A 20,773-nucleotide genomic window follows, 5' to 3' on the forward strand; every position below is an offset into this window, starting at 1 on the left:
TTCGCCACGCGCAGGCGCGGACGGGCCGCACGCAGTCTACGTAACGGATGGCAGAGGCTACGTGAAGAGTGGGGCGGCGTGACTGAGCTACCGGGTATTGCTGTGTCCTAGAGGCATCAGGGGCACTAAAACCGCGGTGAGCGCGCAGGCTGCGGCCAGGCCGAGAGGCCCGTGGGGTAGAGGTGGCAGACGCAGGAGCTCTGAGCCGGTTTCTAGCCCCCGGTACAGGTAGGAAGCGGGCCATGGTGGGTTAGTCGGTGGGGGCCGGGCCAGTCCCAAGTGGTCACTCTTGAGTTGCGTGGCCTAGCCCGGTCCGATTTCCCACCCAACCCCCTAAATCAGGCCTGTGGTGACATGCATCGGTCCCCGCCGCTCCTTCTCACTTCTCCCGACTTTCTTAAACCAAACAAGCAAGCTTAAGCCCACTCCAAGGCCCATTTTCTGTTGGTCTTCCGGATTGGGGTGATTTTGAACGGTTTTGAGGAGCTTCCCCACTGATCTGTGAGCAAATGCCAACCAGAAGGGCCAAGTTAGAGGAAGCTTACGGTATGTGGCAGGAAGAATGGAGTACATGCTAGGATGAATTGATTCTCCCTAGTGGGGAATAGACCCTGGTGGTTTGACAGAAGCAACCACCTCTGACTAGTCTTTCTTTGAAGGGTTCTAACACAAAACGCGTTTTCATTCAACGTGTGCGTGACTTCCAGAAGTCTCGTAGTCTGGCCATTGTCAGAAAGGCCTAATCCAAAATGTCAACAAGTAATGATTCTCCCACTTATTCCCCTCTGGTTTTGTACGTCCAGACCCAGTCTGTGAGACTGCCGAGTGAGCTTGCAGAAGCTAATCAAACCAGACTTGTTAGTGTTCGTGTTCCCTGCCCCAGGAGTCTCATTCAGGACTGGGTGGCCTGGCAGGGAATTGTGCATTTGAGAAATGAATTGACAGGTGAAGCAGAGAGACTTCTGAGAGGGAAGGCCAAGGCACAAATGGCTTGGATAATTTTAACGTAAATAACCTGGAAGGATCTACGTTACAGTGCTGAGTTATCTTAGAAATGCTTCTATGGTGTGAACATTCTAAGTGGAAATTCAGCTTGAAATGATCAGACCTTTTGGCAGGCAATTGACCTTGTCAGTATTAACTTTTATTTGCTTCTACTTGAAAAAGTTTAAACCAGATCTGAAAAAGGAAACACTAAAAATGAAGTTTTGAAATCTTACAGGGTGTTCATAAGGCACAGGGGGAAGAAAGTAATGGGACCTAATATATTTATTACGTACCTTCTATGTGCCAGGCACAAGTCTGTACCGCCCACACTACAGCCCTGTGATGCAATGGTATCTCTTCTTTTGTAAGTGGGGAGCATGAAATTTTAAGTAATTAACCCAAGATCATATGGTTGGCAAATGGTAGAGCTGATATGAAACCAAATCTACACCAAAGTGCTTGCTATTCTTCATATGTACTTTTGACTATAATAAAAGATTATTAAAGGAAGCTAGGGATGTTTGGAGACACATCACAAACTTTTTTGAGGTTAGTGTTGAGAAGACAGCTATGTTTTCCTATAAAATGTTCCCTGATGCTAACTTTAAAGATCAATTATTGGAAAGGATATACTGTGTGGTATTTCTCAAATCACTTGTGTCTTTAAAAATTTATGAACTTTGTCCAGTTCAAAGAATATTTCTTGAGCAGCCATGGGTTGCAAAGTATTGGGCAATAACCTTTGATATTGAGCTAATTCTTTTAAGAATTTATGGTACTGTAAATATGAGGTGTAGAATATTCACTATCCCAGAGCATCTTGAAAGAGTAGTACCTACTCCCTTGTGCCACTTGCTCACCTCCATTAATACCCAACTCCCTGCATTCTGGCTTCCATCCTTACCACTTACCTGCAGTTGCCAAAAATGATTTTCTTATTAACATTTGGAGCCCTAGTGGTTTTGGCTCAGTGGATAGAGTGTCAGCCTGTGGACCAAGGGTCCAGGGTTTGATTCCAATCAAGGGCATGTACCTTGGTTTCAGGCTCCTCCCTGGCCAGGGCCCTGGTTGGGGTTTGTGCAATCGATGTGTTTCTCTCACATCAATGTTTCTCTCTGTTTTTCCCTCTCTCTTCCACTCTCTCCGGAAAAAAAAAAAATTCAATGGAAAAATATCCTTGGGTGAGGGTTACCCCCCCCCCAAATTTTTTTTTGCTCATAACCTACTTGAATTTTCTGCAGCCATTGAAAAAGCTCTGTTTCTTTAGAAATGTGCTTCTCCTTTGACTTCTATAATGCCACTTTAAAATATATATATATATTTTTTATTTATTTTAGAGAGGAAGGGAAAGAGATAGAAACATCAATGATGAGAAAGAATCATTAATTGGCTGCCTCCTGCATGCCCCACAACCCAGGAATGTGCCCTGACCAGGAGTCGAACTGTGACCTCCTGGTTCATAGGTCAGTGGTCAACCACTGAGCCATGCTGGTCAGGCAATGCTGATAAGTATGTCTTTTTTTTTTTTTTTAAATATATTTTATTGATTTTTTTACAGAGAGGAAGGGAGAGGGATAGAGAGCCAGAAACATCAATCAGCTGCCTCCTGCACACCACCTACTGGGGATGTGCCCGCAACCAAGGTACATGCCCCTGACCGGAATCGAACCCGGGACCCTTCAGTCTGCAGGCTGACGCTCTATCCACTGAGCCAAACTGGTTTTGGCAAGTATAAGTCTTAAATCTGTCAAATCTGGCCCTAACGGGTTTGGCTCAGTGGATAGAGCGTGGGCCTGCGGACTGAAGGGTCCCAGGTTTGATTCTAGTCAAGGGCATGTACCTTGGTTTCGGGCACATCCTCAGTAGGGGGTGTGCAGGAGGCAGCTGATCGACGTTTCTCTGTAATCGATGTTTCTAACTCTCTATTCCTCTCCCTCTCTGTAAAAAGCAATAAAATATATATATTTTAAAAATCTGTCAAATCTGTTTTCCTGTTCATTTCCAGTACCACTGCCAGTTCAATTGTGTGTGTTTTCTTCTTTTTTAAAAAATATTTTTTATTGATTTCAGAGAGGAAGGGAGAGGGAAAGAGAGATAGAAACATCAGTGATGAGAAAGAACCATCCATCAGCTGCCTCCTACACGCCCCCGACTGGGGGTCAGATCCACAACCCGTGCATGTGCCCTTGACCGGAATCGAACCTGGGACCCTTCAGTCCACAGGCCAATGTTCCATCCACTAAACCAAACCAGCTAGGGCTGTTGTTTTTTTTCTTATGTAATTATTTCAACCACTTAATTTTTCCTGCTTCAGGTGCCCTTTTCCAATTCACCCTGTGTATGAGCTGTCAAGAGTTGAATTGCAAATCTGATAGTGTCATTCTCCTACTTAAATCCTTTAGTTGATTCTAATTATCCAAACTTTATTTAAGTAAAGATCATTATGATCTGGTCCCTGTTGGCCTTTCCAGCCTCATTTCCCCCTCTTGAGTCTATAAACCCAACGTCATATCAAACTCCTACAATATGTTATTTTTAGCCTTTATGCTATAGCTATTCTTCCATCTGCAGGGCCTGTTCTTGCATGCAGAAACTATGCTTTTAATTTTTTAAAGAACTTTTTATTACAAAAGCACATCATAGGAAAATTAGAAAACATAAAAACAAGGCAAAATGCCCATAATCCTACCATACAAAGTAATTATTATTTATATGTAGATGTATATATGTCCTTCCTATGTACCTATGGTTTAACCAAACAATTTCAAATTTTCCACTACTATAAGTAATACTGTAACACATATCCTTGAAGCTGAATTCTTGTGCAAATTTACAGTTATTTGGGAGTCATGTTTTACTCTCTTGGCTTAATATCTGACATGGTAGTATGTTCAGTGAAGGTACATTTATTTAGATACGGTAGAATCATTTTATGAAAAGCAGTAAAAGCCAGAGTTCTTATATTATTCTCCAGGAATTGCTTAGCTTTTGATGGTTATTGAGTCCTTATGTAGCAAAAGTTGCATTTTAGAAAAATGGCCATGATTTCTAGGGAGAGTTGAGATAAGGGAGACCATTTAGGAAAATACTGTGGTTCTTCAGCAGGTGGTGGTAGCTTAGATCAGGGGTCCTCAAACTTTTTAAACAGGGGGCCAGTTCACTGTCCCTCAGACCATTGGAGGGCCGGACTATACCGTATTTTCCGGCGTATAAGATGACTGGGTGTATAAGATTTTCCTGGGTTAAAAAGTCATTTTATATGCCGGAAAATACGGTAGTCCAATATATCTAATCCATTATACTAATCCCATCAATATAGTCCAATATACCGTATTTTCCAGCGTATAAAACCACTTTTTAACCCAGGAAAATCTTATACGCCCAGTCGTCTTATACACCGGAAAGTACGGTAGTTTAAAAAAAAACTATGAACAAATTCCTATGCACACTGCACATATCTTATTTTGAAATAAAGAAACAAAACGGCAAAAACACCCGCATGTGGCCCGCGGGGCTGTAGTTTGAGGACGCCTGGCTTAGATTATGGTGGCTTTGGGAATCAATAGAAACACCAGGATTTGGTGGCTGATTAGATTTCAAAGGGAAAAGAAAGTGAGAAATTAGATATCTTGCTTTTTTTCAACAAGTAAGATTGGGAAAATGGGGTTAATATTAATATAAAAATAGAGATATTCAGGTACCTGTTGATTTTGAGACAGCTGTAGAGGAGGGACCTGCAATCTGAGAGGTGGACTATTTTTGTACAGCCTGTGAACGAAGAGTGGTTTTTCCCATTTTAAAGGATTTTACAAACTTTTTATATTGTGTTTCAGGTGTACAGCATAGTGGTTAGATAATCATACACTTTACAAAGTGGTCCCCCCGATATTTCAGGTACCCACCTGCTCCCATATCTATAATAATAAAAGTGTAATATGCTAATTAGACCAGAGAGCCAGACAACCTTCCGGACAAAGCCGGGGCGGCGGGGGCCAAGGGCAGCTGCTGTGGCTGTGAGGGCCGAGCCCCTTGCACGAATTCCATGCATTAGGCCTCTAGTGTAGTTATAACAATACTAGAGGCCCAGTGCACGAATTCGTGCATGGGTGGGGTCCCTCGGCCTGGCCGGTGATTGCCCAGTCCCGATCGAGGCTGATGGGGGCCAGCTGGCCAAGGAGGGACCACAGGAGGGCTTCAGAGCGTGTCCGGCCCTCTCGCCCAGTCCTGATCACCGGACCCTAGCAGCAAGCTAACCTACTGGTCGGAGCGTCTACCCCCTGGTGGTCAGTGTGTGTCATAGCAACTGGTCGAGTGGTCGGCCAAAAGTTCTACCCATCAGACACTTAGCATATCATGCTTATATTATATAGGATTATTGACTATATTCCTTATGCTGTACTTTACATCCCCATGACTATTTTTGTGACTACCAATTTGTAGTTCTTAATCCCTTCACTTTTTCCCTCAGGCCCAACTCCCAACCTCTCCTTATACGACCCCCACCCACACCCCTACCTCTGGCAACTATCAGTCTGTTCTCTGAATCTAGGAGTCTGTTTCTATTTTGTTTGTTCATTTATTTTGATCATGTATTATTTTCATTACCACCAACAGATAAGTAGTTGCATCTCATTCTTATATCCCTCCCCAGTTCCTAAAGTTTTTCAAAAAATGCTTACTGAATGCACAGTATAAATGGAAACCAACCTAAAGATTTTACAGATAATTAGTGACAGAATCCAGCTGAGAACCTAGGCCTCTTTACCCCCACCTCGTTTTTTGTGATGCTTTCTAAAATGAATAATATTAAGTAAGAGAAAAGTAGGAGAGTGTCATAGATATATCTTTTGTTTCCAAATTTGATCAGTGTATAGAGTAGCAGTCCATTTAGGTTTTGTGTGTGTGTTTTTTTTAAGGTGCCATGAAAGTCTTCCTTGCTTTCTGTGTTGTCCTTTTGGTGTTCGGAAGTGTCTCTGAAGCTAAGTTTGATGATTTTGAGGATGAGGAAGACATAGTAGAATATGATGATAATGATTTTGCTGAATTTGAAGATGTCACAGAAGATTCTGTTACTGAATCTCCTCAACGGGTGATTACCACTGAAGATGATGAAGATGAGACCACTGTAGAGTTAGAAGGGCAGGATGAAAACCAAGAAGGAGATTTTGAAGATGCAGATACCCAGGTGAGATTTTCTTATTGATTTTTCAGGAAATTGGAAGGATGGGAAAATTTTTAATTAGCACTGTTCCTAGACTTTAAAAGTAAGAAAGTAAGACCCAGGTCTAGGGAGACTTTTACTCTCTGGTATCTTCATTTTTGTTTAGTAGGTGGAATTCTTCTAAATGTTTTGTAGTGTTTTCCTACCTTTCACATCGATGGAAGAATGAATTGTCTTTCTCCTCTTTGGAAAGCCTGGGGTGGGAGGTTAGAAGTGATAGAGAATGGATTTTATGTGTGGGTGGGAATTATATCATTTAGAACTCAGGGTTCAAAAGCATGGAGAGTCATTTGTTAAAAACATGTAATATCTCTGTGTTCTGTGCTTGTTGCTAACATGTTCTATTTTCCTCTACAATTGTTGCCTACAAAAAAAGAGATACAATTTCTGGCGACATTTGTAGGGAAAAACAGATTGCTGCCTCATTTTTGTAGGAGGGAGATACCGAGGGTGAGCCATATGATGATGAAGAATTTGAAGGTTATGAAGACAAACCAGATACTTCTTCTAGCAAAAACAAAGACCCAATAACAATTGTTGATGTAGGTATACAGGATTCTAAATTCCAAACTAACCAACAAAATATCTTACTGTTATTAATCCCAGAAATATAATTAGTGACCTGTAGCGGGTGTTGATATAATTGTGGTAGCTATGAAAGAGTTTGATATCAGTCCTTCTGATAAAACTCCACACCTTTAGAAGCAATCCCTGTGTTTTTGTTCTAGTCCTCATAGTTTTATTTATTAAGAAATGATGAAGATGATAGCCATTGGATTTATTTTGGGGTGGGACCAGAATTAAGTTTTAATACAAAGGGCTTTCCATCCTTTCATCCCACTTGACTGTCTTCACATTTCCTTAAAGAGTCTTTTACAAAGCCAACCTGGAAAATCAAAATGGGCATGTTTTTCAAAGTGTAATCATATTTAGTGACAGTTATCTAAAGTATCCCTTCTGTTTATGGGTTTTCTCATTGTCCTTCATTCCATGAGTTAGACTCCATCCTTTAGCTTCAACTAACATTAAATTGAATAATTGTTTTTCTTTAGGTTCCTGCACACCTCCAAAACAGTTGGGAGAGTTATTATTTAGAAATTTTGATGGTGACTGGTCTGCTCGCCTACATCATGAACTATATCATTGGGAAGAATAAAAACAGTCGCCTTGCTCAGGCCTGGTTTAACTCTCATAGAGAGCTTTTGGAGAGTAACTTTACCTTAGTAGGTAAGTTAGGCTAATAGAAGTCCTGCTGTGGGCTTGGAAAACATCTAATAAGAACTGTTTATTCCCCTCAGTATAAGTACCTAATTGCTTTCAGGGATTGCTGAAGAGGGTGGTCTTTTATTTTCTTTCCAGGGATCCCATTTTTATTGGGTTTTATATGCTGAATAAATTGTATTTATGAAATGATTTTCTCATCTGCCATTAATCAACATTTGCTAAAGAACAATTGTTTCAAAACATTTGGACAAGAGTCTGGCTGAAAGCAAGGAATTTTAACATTTTAAGTAGCTTGATAAATACTTCAGTTCATCTTTTAGAAATTAGAATACCCTTGGGTTCTGGGCAGTTGAGTTTTGGATCCACTGCAGAGGTGTGTACACTGAAGTACATTAGAGGAGCCCCTGCAGTTACATAGTGTAAGGAATAAGGTGGACTTGCCCACCTTCAACCTCTGTTTGGCATTTAATACTTTGTTTCCCTTTAATAGTAAGCAATTATGCATCTGCTCTGCTCTTTAGTAGACTGTTTATGTGTTGTGCTAGCTACTTTGCATATATTGTTTCTTATTTAAACTTTGTAACAATACTGTCAGTTGGAAAGTTTCTTTTTTCCTAAAGAGGGGACTGAAATCCAGAAATGCTATTTTCTTGCAACCATAATATATTAAATCTAGTCTACATGCTTTCAAATTTCACGCTCTCTCTGCTGTACCATATTATTTCAGAGTACTTATTCACCTGGACATTAGGAAAATAATAAGCCGCCTTTAATGCCTTCCACTTCTTCTCATGTGTTTTCATTTGGGGTGTTAGTCTTGCTTTACCTTGTGAGGTTCAGCACTTTCTTTCGTTCACTTAATTAAATGAAGTGAGAAAGTGGTTGGAATTTTAGCTTTTTCTATATCTAAAATACAGCTCTTAATACCACGATTATCATTTTGCTGTTGAAAAAGCAAACTTGGTCAAAGTTAACTCAGACATGGTGAGGGAGTGTTAAATAGTTTGTAGTGATGGTATTTTTTTTTATTATTATTCATTACATTGGGAGTATTTTTAACTTTGGGGGGAAACATTTAAACTGATTTTGCTCCATTTTTTAATCTGCTCTTAAGGAACTTATACTGCAAGCTGTCTAACTAACAAGGACATAGTAATGCTAGCGTATGATTTTTTTATGGAGACAATAGAGTTTTAAAAGTAAAAGGAACAATGCCCATCTGTTGTCATCTATGTTCAAAGGAGAGTTCTCTACGATCTCAACGTATTGCCACCCTAAAACTCTGATCATTGTGGGGTCAGAGTGGAGGAGGGATTGGTGATTAGGCCTCAACACTTTCAGAGAATCACATTAAGTGGTTTACTCCTAGGGGATGATGGAACAAACAAAGAAGCCACAAGTACAGGAAAGCTGAACCAGGAGAATGAGCATATCTACAACCTGTGGTGTTCTGGTCGAGTGTGCTGTGAGGGGATGCTTATCCAGCTCAGGGTAAGTAGGGAATTTCTGATGCAATGTATATGTCTACCTTTTGTTTTTTTCCAAATCCTCTAAGTTTAGTGTCTTCAAGGAGGTCTAAAAGTCATCTTCTACTACTAACTGGCAAATGTCAAGTATATTTGAAACATCTGATTCCCTCTCCAGGGTCTCTTCTTTGTAGTAACTGGAGATTAAAACTGTTCTTTTTTTTTTTTTTTTTCCAGTTCCTCAAGAGACAGGACTTACTGAACGTCCTGGCCCGTATGATGAGGCCAGCAAGTGATCAAGTGGTATGTATTCTTCTTGCTGTTTTTCTCTGTACAGATTGAATTCTTAATTTCTTAGAGCTTATTCCGTTTATTGTTTAGATTCTATTTGGAGTTACTGACAACTTATGTACTTTGTCAAAAAATGGGCCCTTCTCTATTTGCACAAACCATTGTCCACTTAGTGTGTAGCTGTTGGGGTGGAGGTGCCTGTGATTAGGTCAGTTACCTGGATAATGTCTGTTTTGATTAATAGCAAAGTCAGTTGATTAGGGACCTTCTGCTACATAACACAACAGAGTCATAACACATCATTTCACAAGTCCTGCTCACATTCAAGGGGAGGATGTATATATACACCAGGGGAATCTTCGGGCCATCTTAGAAATAGGCCTATCACAGAATCTAACATGTGAGTTTTGTTGTTGTTGTTTTTTTTGTGTGTGTTTTTTAATAGCAAATAAAAGTAACCATGAATGATGAAGACATGGATACCTATGTGTTTGCTATTGGTACTCGGAAAGCCCTGGTACGACTGCAGAAAGAGATGCAGGATCTGGTACGTTGACTATTCCAACTCAAATATACATAGAAACTGTGCCTAATTATTACATAGATGTTCACCTTCAAAGCATAGCATAATTAACCACTTTGAAATAGGTCAGTACATATTCTCTTGAGAAGAAAACGTCTGTGCATAATAAAATGTCACATCTTACTTTCAATTACTTCTTCCTCTAGAGTGAGTTTTGTAGTGACAAACCTAAGTCTGGAGCAAAGTATGGACTGCCAGACTCCTTGGCCATCCTGTCAGAGATGGGAGAAGTCACAGAGGGAATGATGGATACAAAGGTAAGTGTAATAGAAGGCATATATTTGCAGATATTGGCATTTACAAGGTACTCTGCCTAAAAGTCAGGCTGTATGAGTTCATCATTTAAGACAGTGTATTGATTATGTATTCCTTTCCCCCAAACACTCTAATTCTTTCTTTAAGCAACCGATTAACTTGTCAAAAATTGTTTAGTGAAGAAGTTCTCTCTAAATCAAGAGCAAATTGTTCCTAGGATACCTGATTGCTTTCAGATTATTTTTAGAAAGGACTACAACTTTAATCTTTATCACCATGTCATTTAGTCCATTATTTTAGTTTCAACTAGTGTAAGAGAAGAGGGATGTATAGAGCGCCATTTTTTTTTCTATTGGTTGTATAATGGTAACAGCACATCTTAATATAAAAATGTAGGCTAGCTCAAAGACAGTTATAAATGTAAGTTCAAGGTGATATGTTCATGAAGAATCTCCTGAAATTATTTTAGGTTTTATCTCCATGCTTTTATTCTTATTTAGAACATTACTTTGAGACATATTTTCAGCTGCTCAATAAGAATACTTAAGCATTGGTGTTACTAAAGAAAAGGTACTAGTTTCATTATAGAGAAATTCCTTATCTTATTTAAATTTAATTTTTTAAAAGCTTTAGCCTCACCCTAGCTGGTTTGGCTTAGTGGATAGAGCATCAGCCTGTGGACTGAAGGGTCCCGAATTTGATTCCAGTCAAGGGCACATGCCTTGGTTGTAGGCTCCATCCCTGGTTAGGGTGTTTGCTGGAGGCAACCAATCGATGTGTCTCTCTCACATTGATGTTTCTGTTTGTCTCTCCCCCTCCCTTCCATTCTCTCTAAAAAAATAAAAGTAATTAAAAAAAAAAAAAGCTTTAGCCTTAATGACATTGTACAATAGCAAGGAGGACTGAAGAGTAAATATCTTTTTAAAAAATATATTTTTTATTGATTTCAGAGAGAAAGGGAGAGGGAGAGATAGAAACACCAATGATGAGAGAGAATCATTGACCAGCTGCCTCCTGCATGCCCCCTACTGGGGATCGAGCCCACAACCCAGGCATGTGCTCTTGGCCGGAATCGAACCTGGGACTCCTCAGTCCACAGGCCGACGCTCTACCCACTGAGCCATATCAGCCAGGGCAAGAGGAAATATCTTTATGAAAAAATGGAAATACATCAAACCCTACTTTAAAATATAATAATTTTCTCTATTTCAGATGGTCCACTTTCTTACACACTACGCTGACAAGATTGAATCCGTTCATTTTTCAGACCAGTTCTCGGGTCCAAAAATTATGCAAGAGTACGTATGAAATAAAAATACTGAATATGATTTTCTTCTTTAGCTTTCTGTGTTGAAACACCTGCAAGATGCTTCTGCAATTTCCCTTACCATATGAGTGAGGGAAGTTCATGACTCCCAAGTTTCCTTTTGCTTTGACTACATGCATCAGGAAGGTGGTTGGAAACCTTTGGGAGATAAACAAGCCTCCCCAGTTTGCATGTGTCGCTGCACGTGTGCACCATGCACTCAGTGACGTGGAAGAGAATCTTACAAAATGGCTCATATAAGAAAATGCAATTTCTAATCTCTGTCCTTCATAGTCTATGTTCTTTTTTTTCCTTTTTTAAATTTATGATATGAATCTATAATGTTTGATTTGTGTTTGATTGCAAATCTGGCCTTTTCTGGCTTCTTTGTATAGTGGATGCTTATATTCTTTCCGAGTATAGGCATTATCAAACACGTTCAATACCCAAAGTAATATTTATAGTAATATATTTCAAATGTACGTATTCAGGGCTTGAATTTGTTGTTTGAATTCCGATTTGTTGTTGTATGTTCCCATTTCAGGAGAACATACTTATTTAAGTTCACCCTTGGTGTAGAAATAGTTTGGGCCTAAATTTTTGATTAAGGGCTACTCTCTCATAGGCTATGGAATTGAGTACAATTAAAAGCCATTCTGGATTTTCATTGTGTGTCAGAATTACTCAGGTCCTTTTGCCTTTAGATGGTGTTGCATCATCCTTGCCCTGCTTAACTCAGTATCAACACCATGGGCAAAGTACCACATTATGGTAACTATGGAGCCTTTTGGGGTGGGGAGAAGCAAGTTGATAGTCAAAGATTACAAGAGAATCTTTGGTGAGTCGGAACTAAATTATATATGCTATAGTTGATTATTTCTAAATTTATTCTAAGCCTGGCTCAAAAATAAGATACTTCATTACAGGAAGGAAGATAAAATAGGAGTTGGAAATAGAAACTCATCAAAATAAGAAATATTTAAAATATGGGCCTCTTACTTAAATATAGGCTTATTTCTGGTTCCCCAGGTGAGATGGAATATATCTTGCCTGGAGGGGATTTCACTTGGAGGTGTTCAAGTATAAAGGTCACTTGGGAATGCATTCATCAGATAGGCAAGTGGATCAGGTGACCTGTAAAGCTCCTTCAGGCTCTGAGATTATATTTGACTTGGGGATGCCAAGCCAAATACTGTGCTGATTAATTGTAGGTATCTATTCATTTAAGTGAACTGGGTAATTTATATGCATAGAGAATATCTTTCTTGTGTTCTTTCTAAATAGCCTTTTCTTTCATGACAGGGAAGGTCAGCCTTTAAAGCTACCTGAAACTAAGAGGACACTACTGTTTACATTTAATGGTAAGTATCCCATGTCCTGTCTGGGTTCTTTGTTTTCTGAGAGGTGACCTTAAGGAGAGTATTGTTCCCTCCTAAGTGACAGCTATAAAAAAATATATTAGCCCTAGCTGGTTTGGCTCAGTGGATAGAGCGTCAGCCTGCGGACTGAAGGGTCCCAGGTTTGATTCTGGTCAAGGGCACATGCCTGGGTTGCGGGCTTGATCCCCAGTGGGGGGCAAGCAGGAGGCGGCCAATCAATGATTCTCTCTCATCATTGATGTTTCTATCTCTCTCCCTACTTCTCTGAAATCAATAAAAATACATTAAAAAACAAACTATATTAAAACAAACCCCATGCCTGCTTATTGCTATTGGGTTTCTTCAATAAGAGATCCTTGTATATATTTTAATTATATTTTCTGTTGCATTTTAGCTGCCTAAGAAATATGAAGAAAAGAGTTTATTAATTAAAAAAAAAAAGGGAGTTGGTGACTCAGAAGTATTAATGCTCTGTTAACTCAATAGGAAAATGGCTTTGTTTTCCAGTGCCTGGTTCAGGTAACACTTACCCAAAGGATATGGAAGCTTTGCTACCCCTGATGAACATGGTGATTTACTCTATTGACAAAGCCAAAAAGTTCCGACTCAACAGAGAAGTAAGACTGCAGCCTTTATTATAAGTTGGCACCTGTTATTTTTTTCCTCTGGGGGAATCATCTATTGAGGATTTCAGTGATTGTATCTTTGCTACTTTACTTGAAATTGCTAAATGGGATTAGTTTTATGAAAGAATACTAAATGGGCTTTTTCTTCTGTTGGATTAAAATGGATTTCTTATGAAACTCTTTGTTTCTTGGGGAAAGGGCAAACAAAAAGCAGATAAGAACCGAGCTAGAGTGGAAGAGAAATTCTTGAAGCTGACGCATGTGCAAAGACAGGAAGCTGCACAGTCTCGGCGTGAGGAGAAGAAAAGAGCAGAGAAGGAGCGGATCATGAATGAGGAAGATCCTGAGAAACAGCGCAGGCTCGAGGTAAGACCAACTTTTCCTTTTTTTTTTTTTTAAATATATTTTTATTGATTTTTTACAGAGAGGAAGGGAGAGGGATAGACAGTTAGAAACATCGATGAGAGAGAAACATCAATCAGCTGCCTCCTGCACACCCCACTGGGGGGGGTGCCCGCAACCAAGGTACATGCCCTTGACCAGAATCAAACCTGGGACCCTTCAGTCCGCAGGCCGACGCTCTGTCCACTGAGCCAAACCAGTCAGAGCAAGACCAACTTTTCTTATTACTGGGGTAAAACTAAGATTTATAAGGATACCTATTTGTACCATATTGGCTCTTAAGGTAATTTTGTGGAGGAATGTACACAGGCTAACCATGTTAGAGTGAATCTGATCCTGGCGAATGATAGGAATTACCCTATTCCCCCAAAACAATCTAATTTTGCAAGTTAAACTATCATCTCTCAAGCCAAATACTTACTGAGGTAGAAAGTAGGAATTTTAATAGAAGCCAGCACATGTACCCTATGGTTCAAATAAACTTGTTTTATAACTTTTCTAATTTGATTATAGAATTAGAGACTTATGATATTATTTTTTTGTATTTTTGGTATCTATTTTGTACATAACTAGATTTTCAAACTTAAGAGCTTTTTAGAGTGTGGTATATTATGTTTCATATAATAGCATGTTCTCACATTTTTGTGAAATAAGATACCATAGTCCAGTTCTAAAATTTTAAACCTTATAAATGCTGATCAGAAAAAGAGGAGGAGAACAAAGTTCTGGGGGATGTGGCACTTAGTTGCCTGTAGTCATTAAAGCTGTTGAGCGAAGTGCCCAGGACACCACAGGCCTCCTCCCATCTTATCATTTCTCATCATTTTTTCTTTTAGTTGATGGGTATTTTTCCTCTGAAAATAGAGCTCTGTTTATGCAACCTTCTGTAAAAATAAAAATGGCTTTTTAATGAATTCACTGGAACAATCTACATGGGATCATTAATAGATAATGCCTTTCATTTTTCTATGAAAAAAGAAGTTTTCCAGTTCTTTTCAGGGTTTGAAACTACAATAGGTTTAAGAAAAAGGAGGGCCCAGAACTTAAGTCAGAAGTGAACTAACCTTAATTCTACCATGTAAAAATGACATAATCTGCCTAACCGGTTTGGCTCAGTGGATAGAGCGTTGGCCTGCGGATTCAAGGGTCCCAGGTTCGATTCCAGTCAAGGGCATGTACCTTGGTTGTGGGCACATACCCAGTAGGGGTGTGCAGGAGGCAGCTGTTCGATGTTTCTCTCTCTTAGATGTTTCTAACTCTCTATCCCTCTCCCTTCCTCTCTGTAAAAAATCAATAAAATATATTTTTTAAAATGACATAATCCTTTACACAACTCTCATGCCTAAAGGTAACCACTGTTAACACTATATAGCTTATTTAGTTCCCCAACTCTATATGTTTAGTGTGCATATTCCTTTTCTTAATGTAGATTATCTTACAAACAATGTTCTACAACTTTTTATATTAAAAATATAGCAGTCTTTCAAAGAATGTGTCTTTCTGTATTTGTGCTTTTTTTTCTTTCCCGAGGAAAAGAATCCTGGGCGGGAAAGAAAGTAAGAAAGGCTGCTAATAAATTGTACCAATTTATACTTTCTTTACTAGTATATGATATGAGAGCTCCTCTTTATTCATATCTTTATGACTAGTTCTCAATTTTTAAATTTTTATTTATTTTAAAATTATTTGTATATTTTTAAATCCTCATCTCAGGATATGTTTTTACTGATTTTAAAGAAAGAGGGAGAGGGAGAGAGAGAGAGAGAGGGAGAGAGAGAGACATTAATCAGTTGCCTCCAGTATGTGCCCCAACCAGATCAAACCCAAGTTGGAGCATCTTCCTGCTAAGCCAGGGTTGCAGGTTCAATCCCAGTCAGGGCACATATAGGAATCAACCAATGAGTGCATAAATTAGTAGAAGAGCAAATTGCTGTTTCTCTCTCTCTCTCCCTCTCAAATCAATTTTTAAAAGATGTTATGCTTTTCTGAACTGAAGTACAAATCCCTGGTAAATTCATATAATTGTTACATTGAAAGTTGACCTAGTGTTTCCTGGGTGTAGGAAAAATCAGACCAGACTAACAAATCCAACTTAAATATAGTATTTAGTTTCTTATTTGAGATGGTAGTTACCTTTGCTTCATTTCAAGTTAATTTTTGTTAACCAATGTAGATATTAGCAATTTTTATAACTATCTTCTGGAATGTTATTTATGGTGCAAGTCTAGGTTTTTGAGTAATATTATAGGCAGTATTCTAGTTTTGATTTTTTAAAAATCTGTGCTTAGAGCTTAGTTTGGATTATCTCTGTCTGTCTCTCTAGGAAGCTGCCTTGAGACGTGAGCAAAAGAAATTGGAAAAGAAGCAAATGAAAATGAAACAAATCAAGGTGAAAGCCATGTAAAGTCATCCCAGAGATCTGAGTCCTGATGCCACCTATAAGCTTTGAATTCACAGGAAACGTAAAAAATACCAGTCCATTTCTCATCTGCAAGTTCAAACACTCCGAGTGACTGAGAAATCCTTATTTCATCATCTGTTCTGTTTTTGGTTTGGAGTTATACAGAAGTTAGAAATACATTGGAAGGACTCTGTTTCAGTAATTTTCTTCCAGATAATCACATTATTTTGATTATTTTACAAAAGGAATGATATATGAACTACGTAATTTTAAAATTCTTTTAAAATTATAACATGAATCATCAGTGCTTTTAGTGCTATTATATTTGAAGAAATATCATGAGTTTATAGATAAACAATTAGATTGTTGCTTTTTGTTTAAACTAGGCAGTTGAAATGGCTATAAAGAATGACCCTAAACCAAGAGTCCACAAATAACAATAAACATTGCTTGTTTTCTTCTGTGTCTACATCAAACTTGTAAAAAAATAAAACTTAGAACACTATCTGTGGTGTTGAAATTTCAGGGACTCAAAACAGTGTAGTTCACTATGTTTTGTAGGTGGAGGGTGCTGATGACAGTATTATAGGATATCTGTAGATTTTAGGGTACTGACATGTACTGGAAAAATCTACAGATAGGTAGTACAAGAGCACAGTTTTCTCCTTACCTGATACCATAAGCTAATGACATTGTGAATGCTGTATTTTAAGTGGTTGTAGGTTTTCTTGAGTTAAATGCATGAAAAGTTACCTGCTTCACCTAGAGCAGATCAGTGGTCTATGTGAAGTCGCAGATGTTTTCCTTCTTGGTTGCCTCACCCTACTGGATGTTCATGGAGAAGTTCTCTGTGTTGTGGCTGTGTCCCTTTGCTTCTCCTGCTTTTATCTCTTCCACAGCTGAGGCTGGGTATATTCTTTCAGAGAAATAGCCATGAATATGCATAAATACACTTTTAAAAATGAGCTTTCCTAAACGATTGAGAGTTCTTTCTGCCTCTTGAGCATGGATGGGGAACCTTTTTTCTGCCAAGGGCCATTTGGATATTTATAACATCATTCTCGGGCCATACAAAATTATCAACTTAAAAATTATCATGCTGCCCTAGCCGGTTTGGCTCAGTTGATAGAGCATCGGCCCGAGGACTGAAGGGTCCCAGGTTCGATTTCAGTCAGGGACACGTGCCCGAGTTGCGGGCTCGATTCCCAGTAGGGGGTGTGTGCAGGAGGCAGCTGATCAATGATTCTCTCTCATCATTGATGTTTCTATCCCTCTCCCTAAAATCAATAAAAATATATTTTAAAATTATCATGCTATATTTGGTCAAGCATTTAATTAACTCATCCCTAATGCCTGGCAGGGCCAGACCAAATGATTTCATGGGCCTTATACGACCCTCGGGCCAGACGATCCCCACCCCTGCTCTTGAGAAAGGAACTCTTGGGGGAGAGGCCCATTCATCTGCACGAGCATTTAGCTTGTTCAGATTTCTGCATTTTATAAATGCTTCCTAGTAAGAAAGCATTTTTTTTTAAGTCACTGCTTTACCAGGTAATTTTTGCTGGGGATGGGAAAGGGTTGGGTTTTTTGGTGGGAGAGGGGTGGGCGGGTATTTTTTTGCTGATGCTTTATGTGCAGGTGTGTTCTGAGGCAATAATAAGTTGCTGTGGAAACAGAATGTGCTGCTGCCTTTGAAACTGCATGGAAACTTTCCACATGGGTTTTTCTCTTAGTTAATGCAGAAATGCGTCAGCTGGGAGATGCAAATGTAATTTTTTTAAACAGTTTGTGAAATTAAGTTATTAAAATAAAAATAACAAAACAATACTATATAATTCTAGAATTAGCCTTGTTTTACAAACCTTTAAAATACATTTTAGAAATCAAAATTGATATGCTTAGCTATCTTTAATAAAAGCTTTCTTAAAGTCCCACACATTTGGGCCATGGCAGCTAATTTTGTAATTTAAGCATTCATATGAATGGTAACCTATGGACATATATTAAACTCATTGACAAAAATCTCAGAGTGCCGCCTTTACTTTTCTCGGGTTTCTCTCCAACAGTATAAGCCCATAGGAATGTTTTTTCTGTTCAATAAAAATCACTTAAATGCTTTTCCTTCAAAAGAGTTGGCCTTGACAAGAATCCCTTAATTGTTGCCAGTTATTTTTAAAATATTTCTGTTTTTAGAGTTCCATCTGTTATTGATGGGCTTCTTCCTGAAGTCCCCTCTTGAGTTAGAGGACACCATTATCTTCTAGGAATCAGAGGACAGAGAGAAGAGAATGTTGTTAACTGTCACACATGGAAAACCACTAAGCTCTCCAAACTTGTCTGCATTGCCTGGGCACTTAGCAACGCTGAAACAAACGCTGGACTGGGAAATAAAACCTGGTTTTTAGTGCCAACAAAACCAGTAACAAATCCTTTGACTTAGGGCAGTGGTCGGCAAACTCATTAGTCAACAGAGCCAAATATCAACAGTACAACGATTGAAATTTCTTTTGAGAGCCAAGTTTTTTAAACTTAAACTTCTTCTAACGCCACTTCCAAATAGACTTGCCCAGGCCATGGTATTTTGTGGAAGAGCCACACTCAAGGGGCCAAAGAGCCGCATGTGGCTCACGAGCCGCAGTTTGCTGACCACTGACTTAGGGCAAGTCCTTAACCTCTTTGAGTCTCTGTTCTGTTCTTCTACAAAATAAGGATAGTAATTATTTTCTCTATCTACTTCACAGGTGTATCAACACCAAGAAATAGTATCTGTAAAATTCTCTTCTAAACTATAGCATTGTAAAAATGTTAGGGGTGTGCCCCAGCCAGGTGGCTCAGTTGGTTGGAGTGTAGTTTCATGCACCCAAAGGTTATGGGTTCGATCCCCAATCAGGGCATATACTTAGGTTTTGGGTTTGATCCCCAGTAAGGGAACGAACAGGAGGCAACTAGTGGATTTTTTCTCTCTTTCAAAAATAAATAAAACAAAAAAATCAATATAACATATCCTCAGGTGAGGATTTTCCAAAAAAAAAATGTTAGCACGCCAAAGCACGCCAGCACCTTTCCCATTCCCCTCTTCTTCCCCCAGGTGTGTTACCTTTTCCCTCAGCTTCAAGGGTTCTTCTTTGCTTCTGTAATTTGTTTCCTGAGCCTGCCCAGCCCAACTGGCTCACGTCTATGTTTGTAACTTTCTAAAAAAAAACTTTCTCTTATAATTTGAAAAAAAAAATTAAATTAAAATGTGCCCTTGCCAGGTAGCTCAGTTGGTTAGAGCGATGTCCTAATACACCACGGTTGGGGTTCGATCCAGGATCAGGGCACATAAACGAATCAACCAGTGAATGCATAAATAAGTGGAACAACAAATCGATGTCTCCCCCCGCACACCCCTCTCACAAAAAAATAAATCACCTAGGACTATTTTCCAAGTGGTGCATTTTTGCTTTACTCTCGTGTTTATTTCTCCTAATGGAAACCAAGCAGATCCTTTCAGAGTTCTCTAACTTTATTTGCACTATTTGACTGTTTGTTTGTTTTTGTAGGGCAGGGCAATAGTTTATAATTTTGTTTCCTTAGTAGTAGAACCTTTTCCTGTCAAGCACCAAGATGTGAACCTCTTTCCTTCAGATGGGTCTTAGACCAAAGAAATACATTGACTGGTATTCTCACTCCACTCATCCAATAGAAATGGGCAATGTGAAAATTATTTAGAGCAGTGTCTACAAGGATCTATTTTGGTGGGAAGGGTGAAATATGGTACTTTATCATCCTGGATTCTCTCTCCTTTACTGTTCCTGCTTTCACTCATTTTGAATGATTTGAAAGGATGTAAGGGGGAGACAATTATACCCATAGGAGTGGCTTCTATTACAGACTGCTAAAGCAATAGCAAAAAGGATTTAGTTTCTGGAGTTTGGTGAGCGATGTGTCTCTTATCGATGTTTCTATCTCCCTCTCTAAAAATCAATAAAAAGTATCAAAATAAATGTTTTAAAATAAAAAGCATTCAAACCTTTTTGTTTTTAGATATTTAAAAAAAATATGTTTTTATTGATTTTAGAGACAGAGAGATAGAAACTTAGATCAGCTGCCTCCTGCTCACTCCCTACTGGGGAGCAAGCCTGAATCCTTGCACCCTGACCGGAAATCGAACCGAGGACCTCTAGATATATATATCCAATTTTGGAAAAACCGTTTCTCCCCCCCCCCCACTCCGTGGTTGGAGTAAGTCCCTGAAAAAATAAAACAAAACAAAAAAACGCACTCACAAAAGGAAGGTTTGTTCCATCACTTGAGATTGCTTCATCATTTCTCGAGCCCTGCCTGCCTTGGCTTAGGCTAGCTTCCTCATCAAGGAAAACCTTATAGGTGTCTGCAAACAGCGTATCTCTAAGGGCTGCGGATGAGGAAGGATCCAGGTGTGGGGGAAAGATAAAGATGATAGTCCCATTAGTTGAGCTGTTTTCCTCCTTTTACAGATAAGTAACCTGAAGCACAGAAAGTGTGTATTTCCCCTTTGCAACTTGTCAGCTTGTTACCCTAGAGGCCAAAGTGAGGGGGCATTTGCGATCTTTTTTTTCTTTTATTTTTTTAAAATATATTTTATTGATTTTTTACAGAGAGGAAGAGAGA

At 39.0% G+C, this 20,773-nt stretch overlaps 1 protein-coding gene across 2 annotated transcripts; it reads left to right on the plus strand.

Moving 5' to 3' along the window:
* The first annotated feature begins 22 nt into the window (after window positions 1–22).
* Window positions 23–18,163, plus strand: CCDC47 (coiled-coil domain containing 47). Of its 2 annotated transcripts, none has more exons than XM_079796977.1 (13): window positions 23–136; window positions 5,904–6,172; window positions 6,643–6,750; window positions 7,261–7,435; window positions 8,802–8,923; window positions 9,136–9,201; window positions 9,635–9,736; window positions 9,919–10,029; window positions 11,240–11,325; window positions 12,636–12,694; window positions 13,220–13,329; window positions 13,537–13,704; window positions 16,064–18,163. In XM_079796977.1, the coding sequence occupies exons 2-13, from the start codon at window positions 5,909–5,911 to the stop codon at window positions 16,142–16,144; spliced, it is 1,452 nt and encodes a 483-aa protein (XP_079653103.1). In that variant the 5' UTR covers window positions 23–136; window positions 5,904–5,908; the 3' UTR covers window positions 16,145–18,163. The 2 variants fall into 2 exon arrangements, with proteins under 2 accessions (XP_079653103.1, XP_079653102.1); XM_079796976.1 differs by having other exon boundaries at window positions 40–228.
* Window positions 18,164–20,773: the final 2,610 nt, after the last annotated feature.

This window comes from Cnephaeus nilssonii (genome assembly GCF_951640355.1).
Source record: "Cnephaeus nilssonii genome assembly, chromosome: 19".
Taxonomy (NCBI): domain Eukaryota; kingdom Metazoa; phylum Chordata; class Mammalia; order Chiroptera; family Vespertilionidae; genus Cnephaeus; species Cnephaeus nilssonii.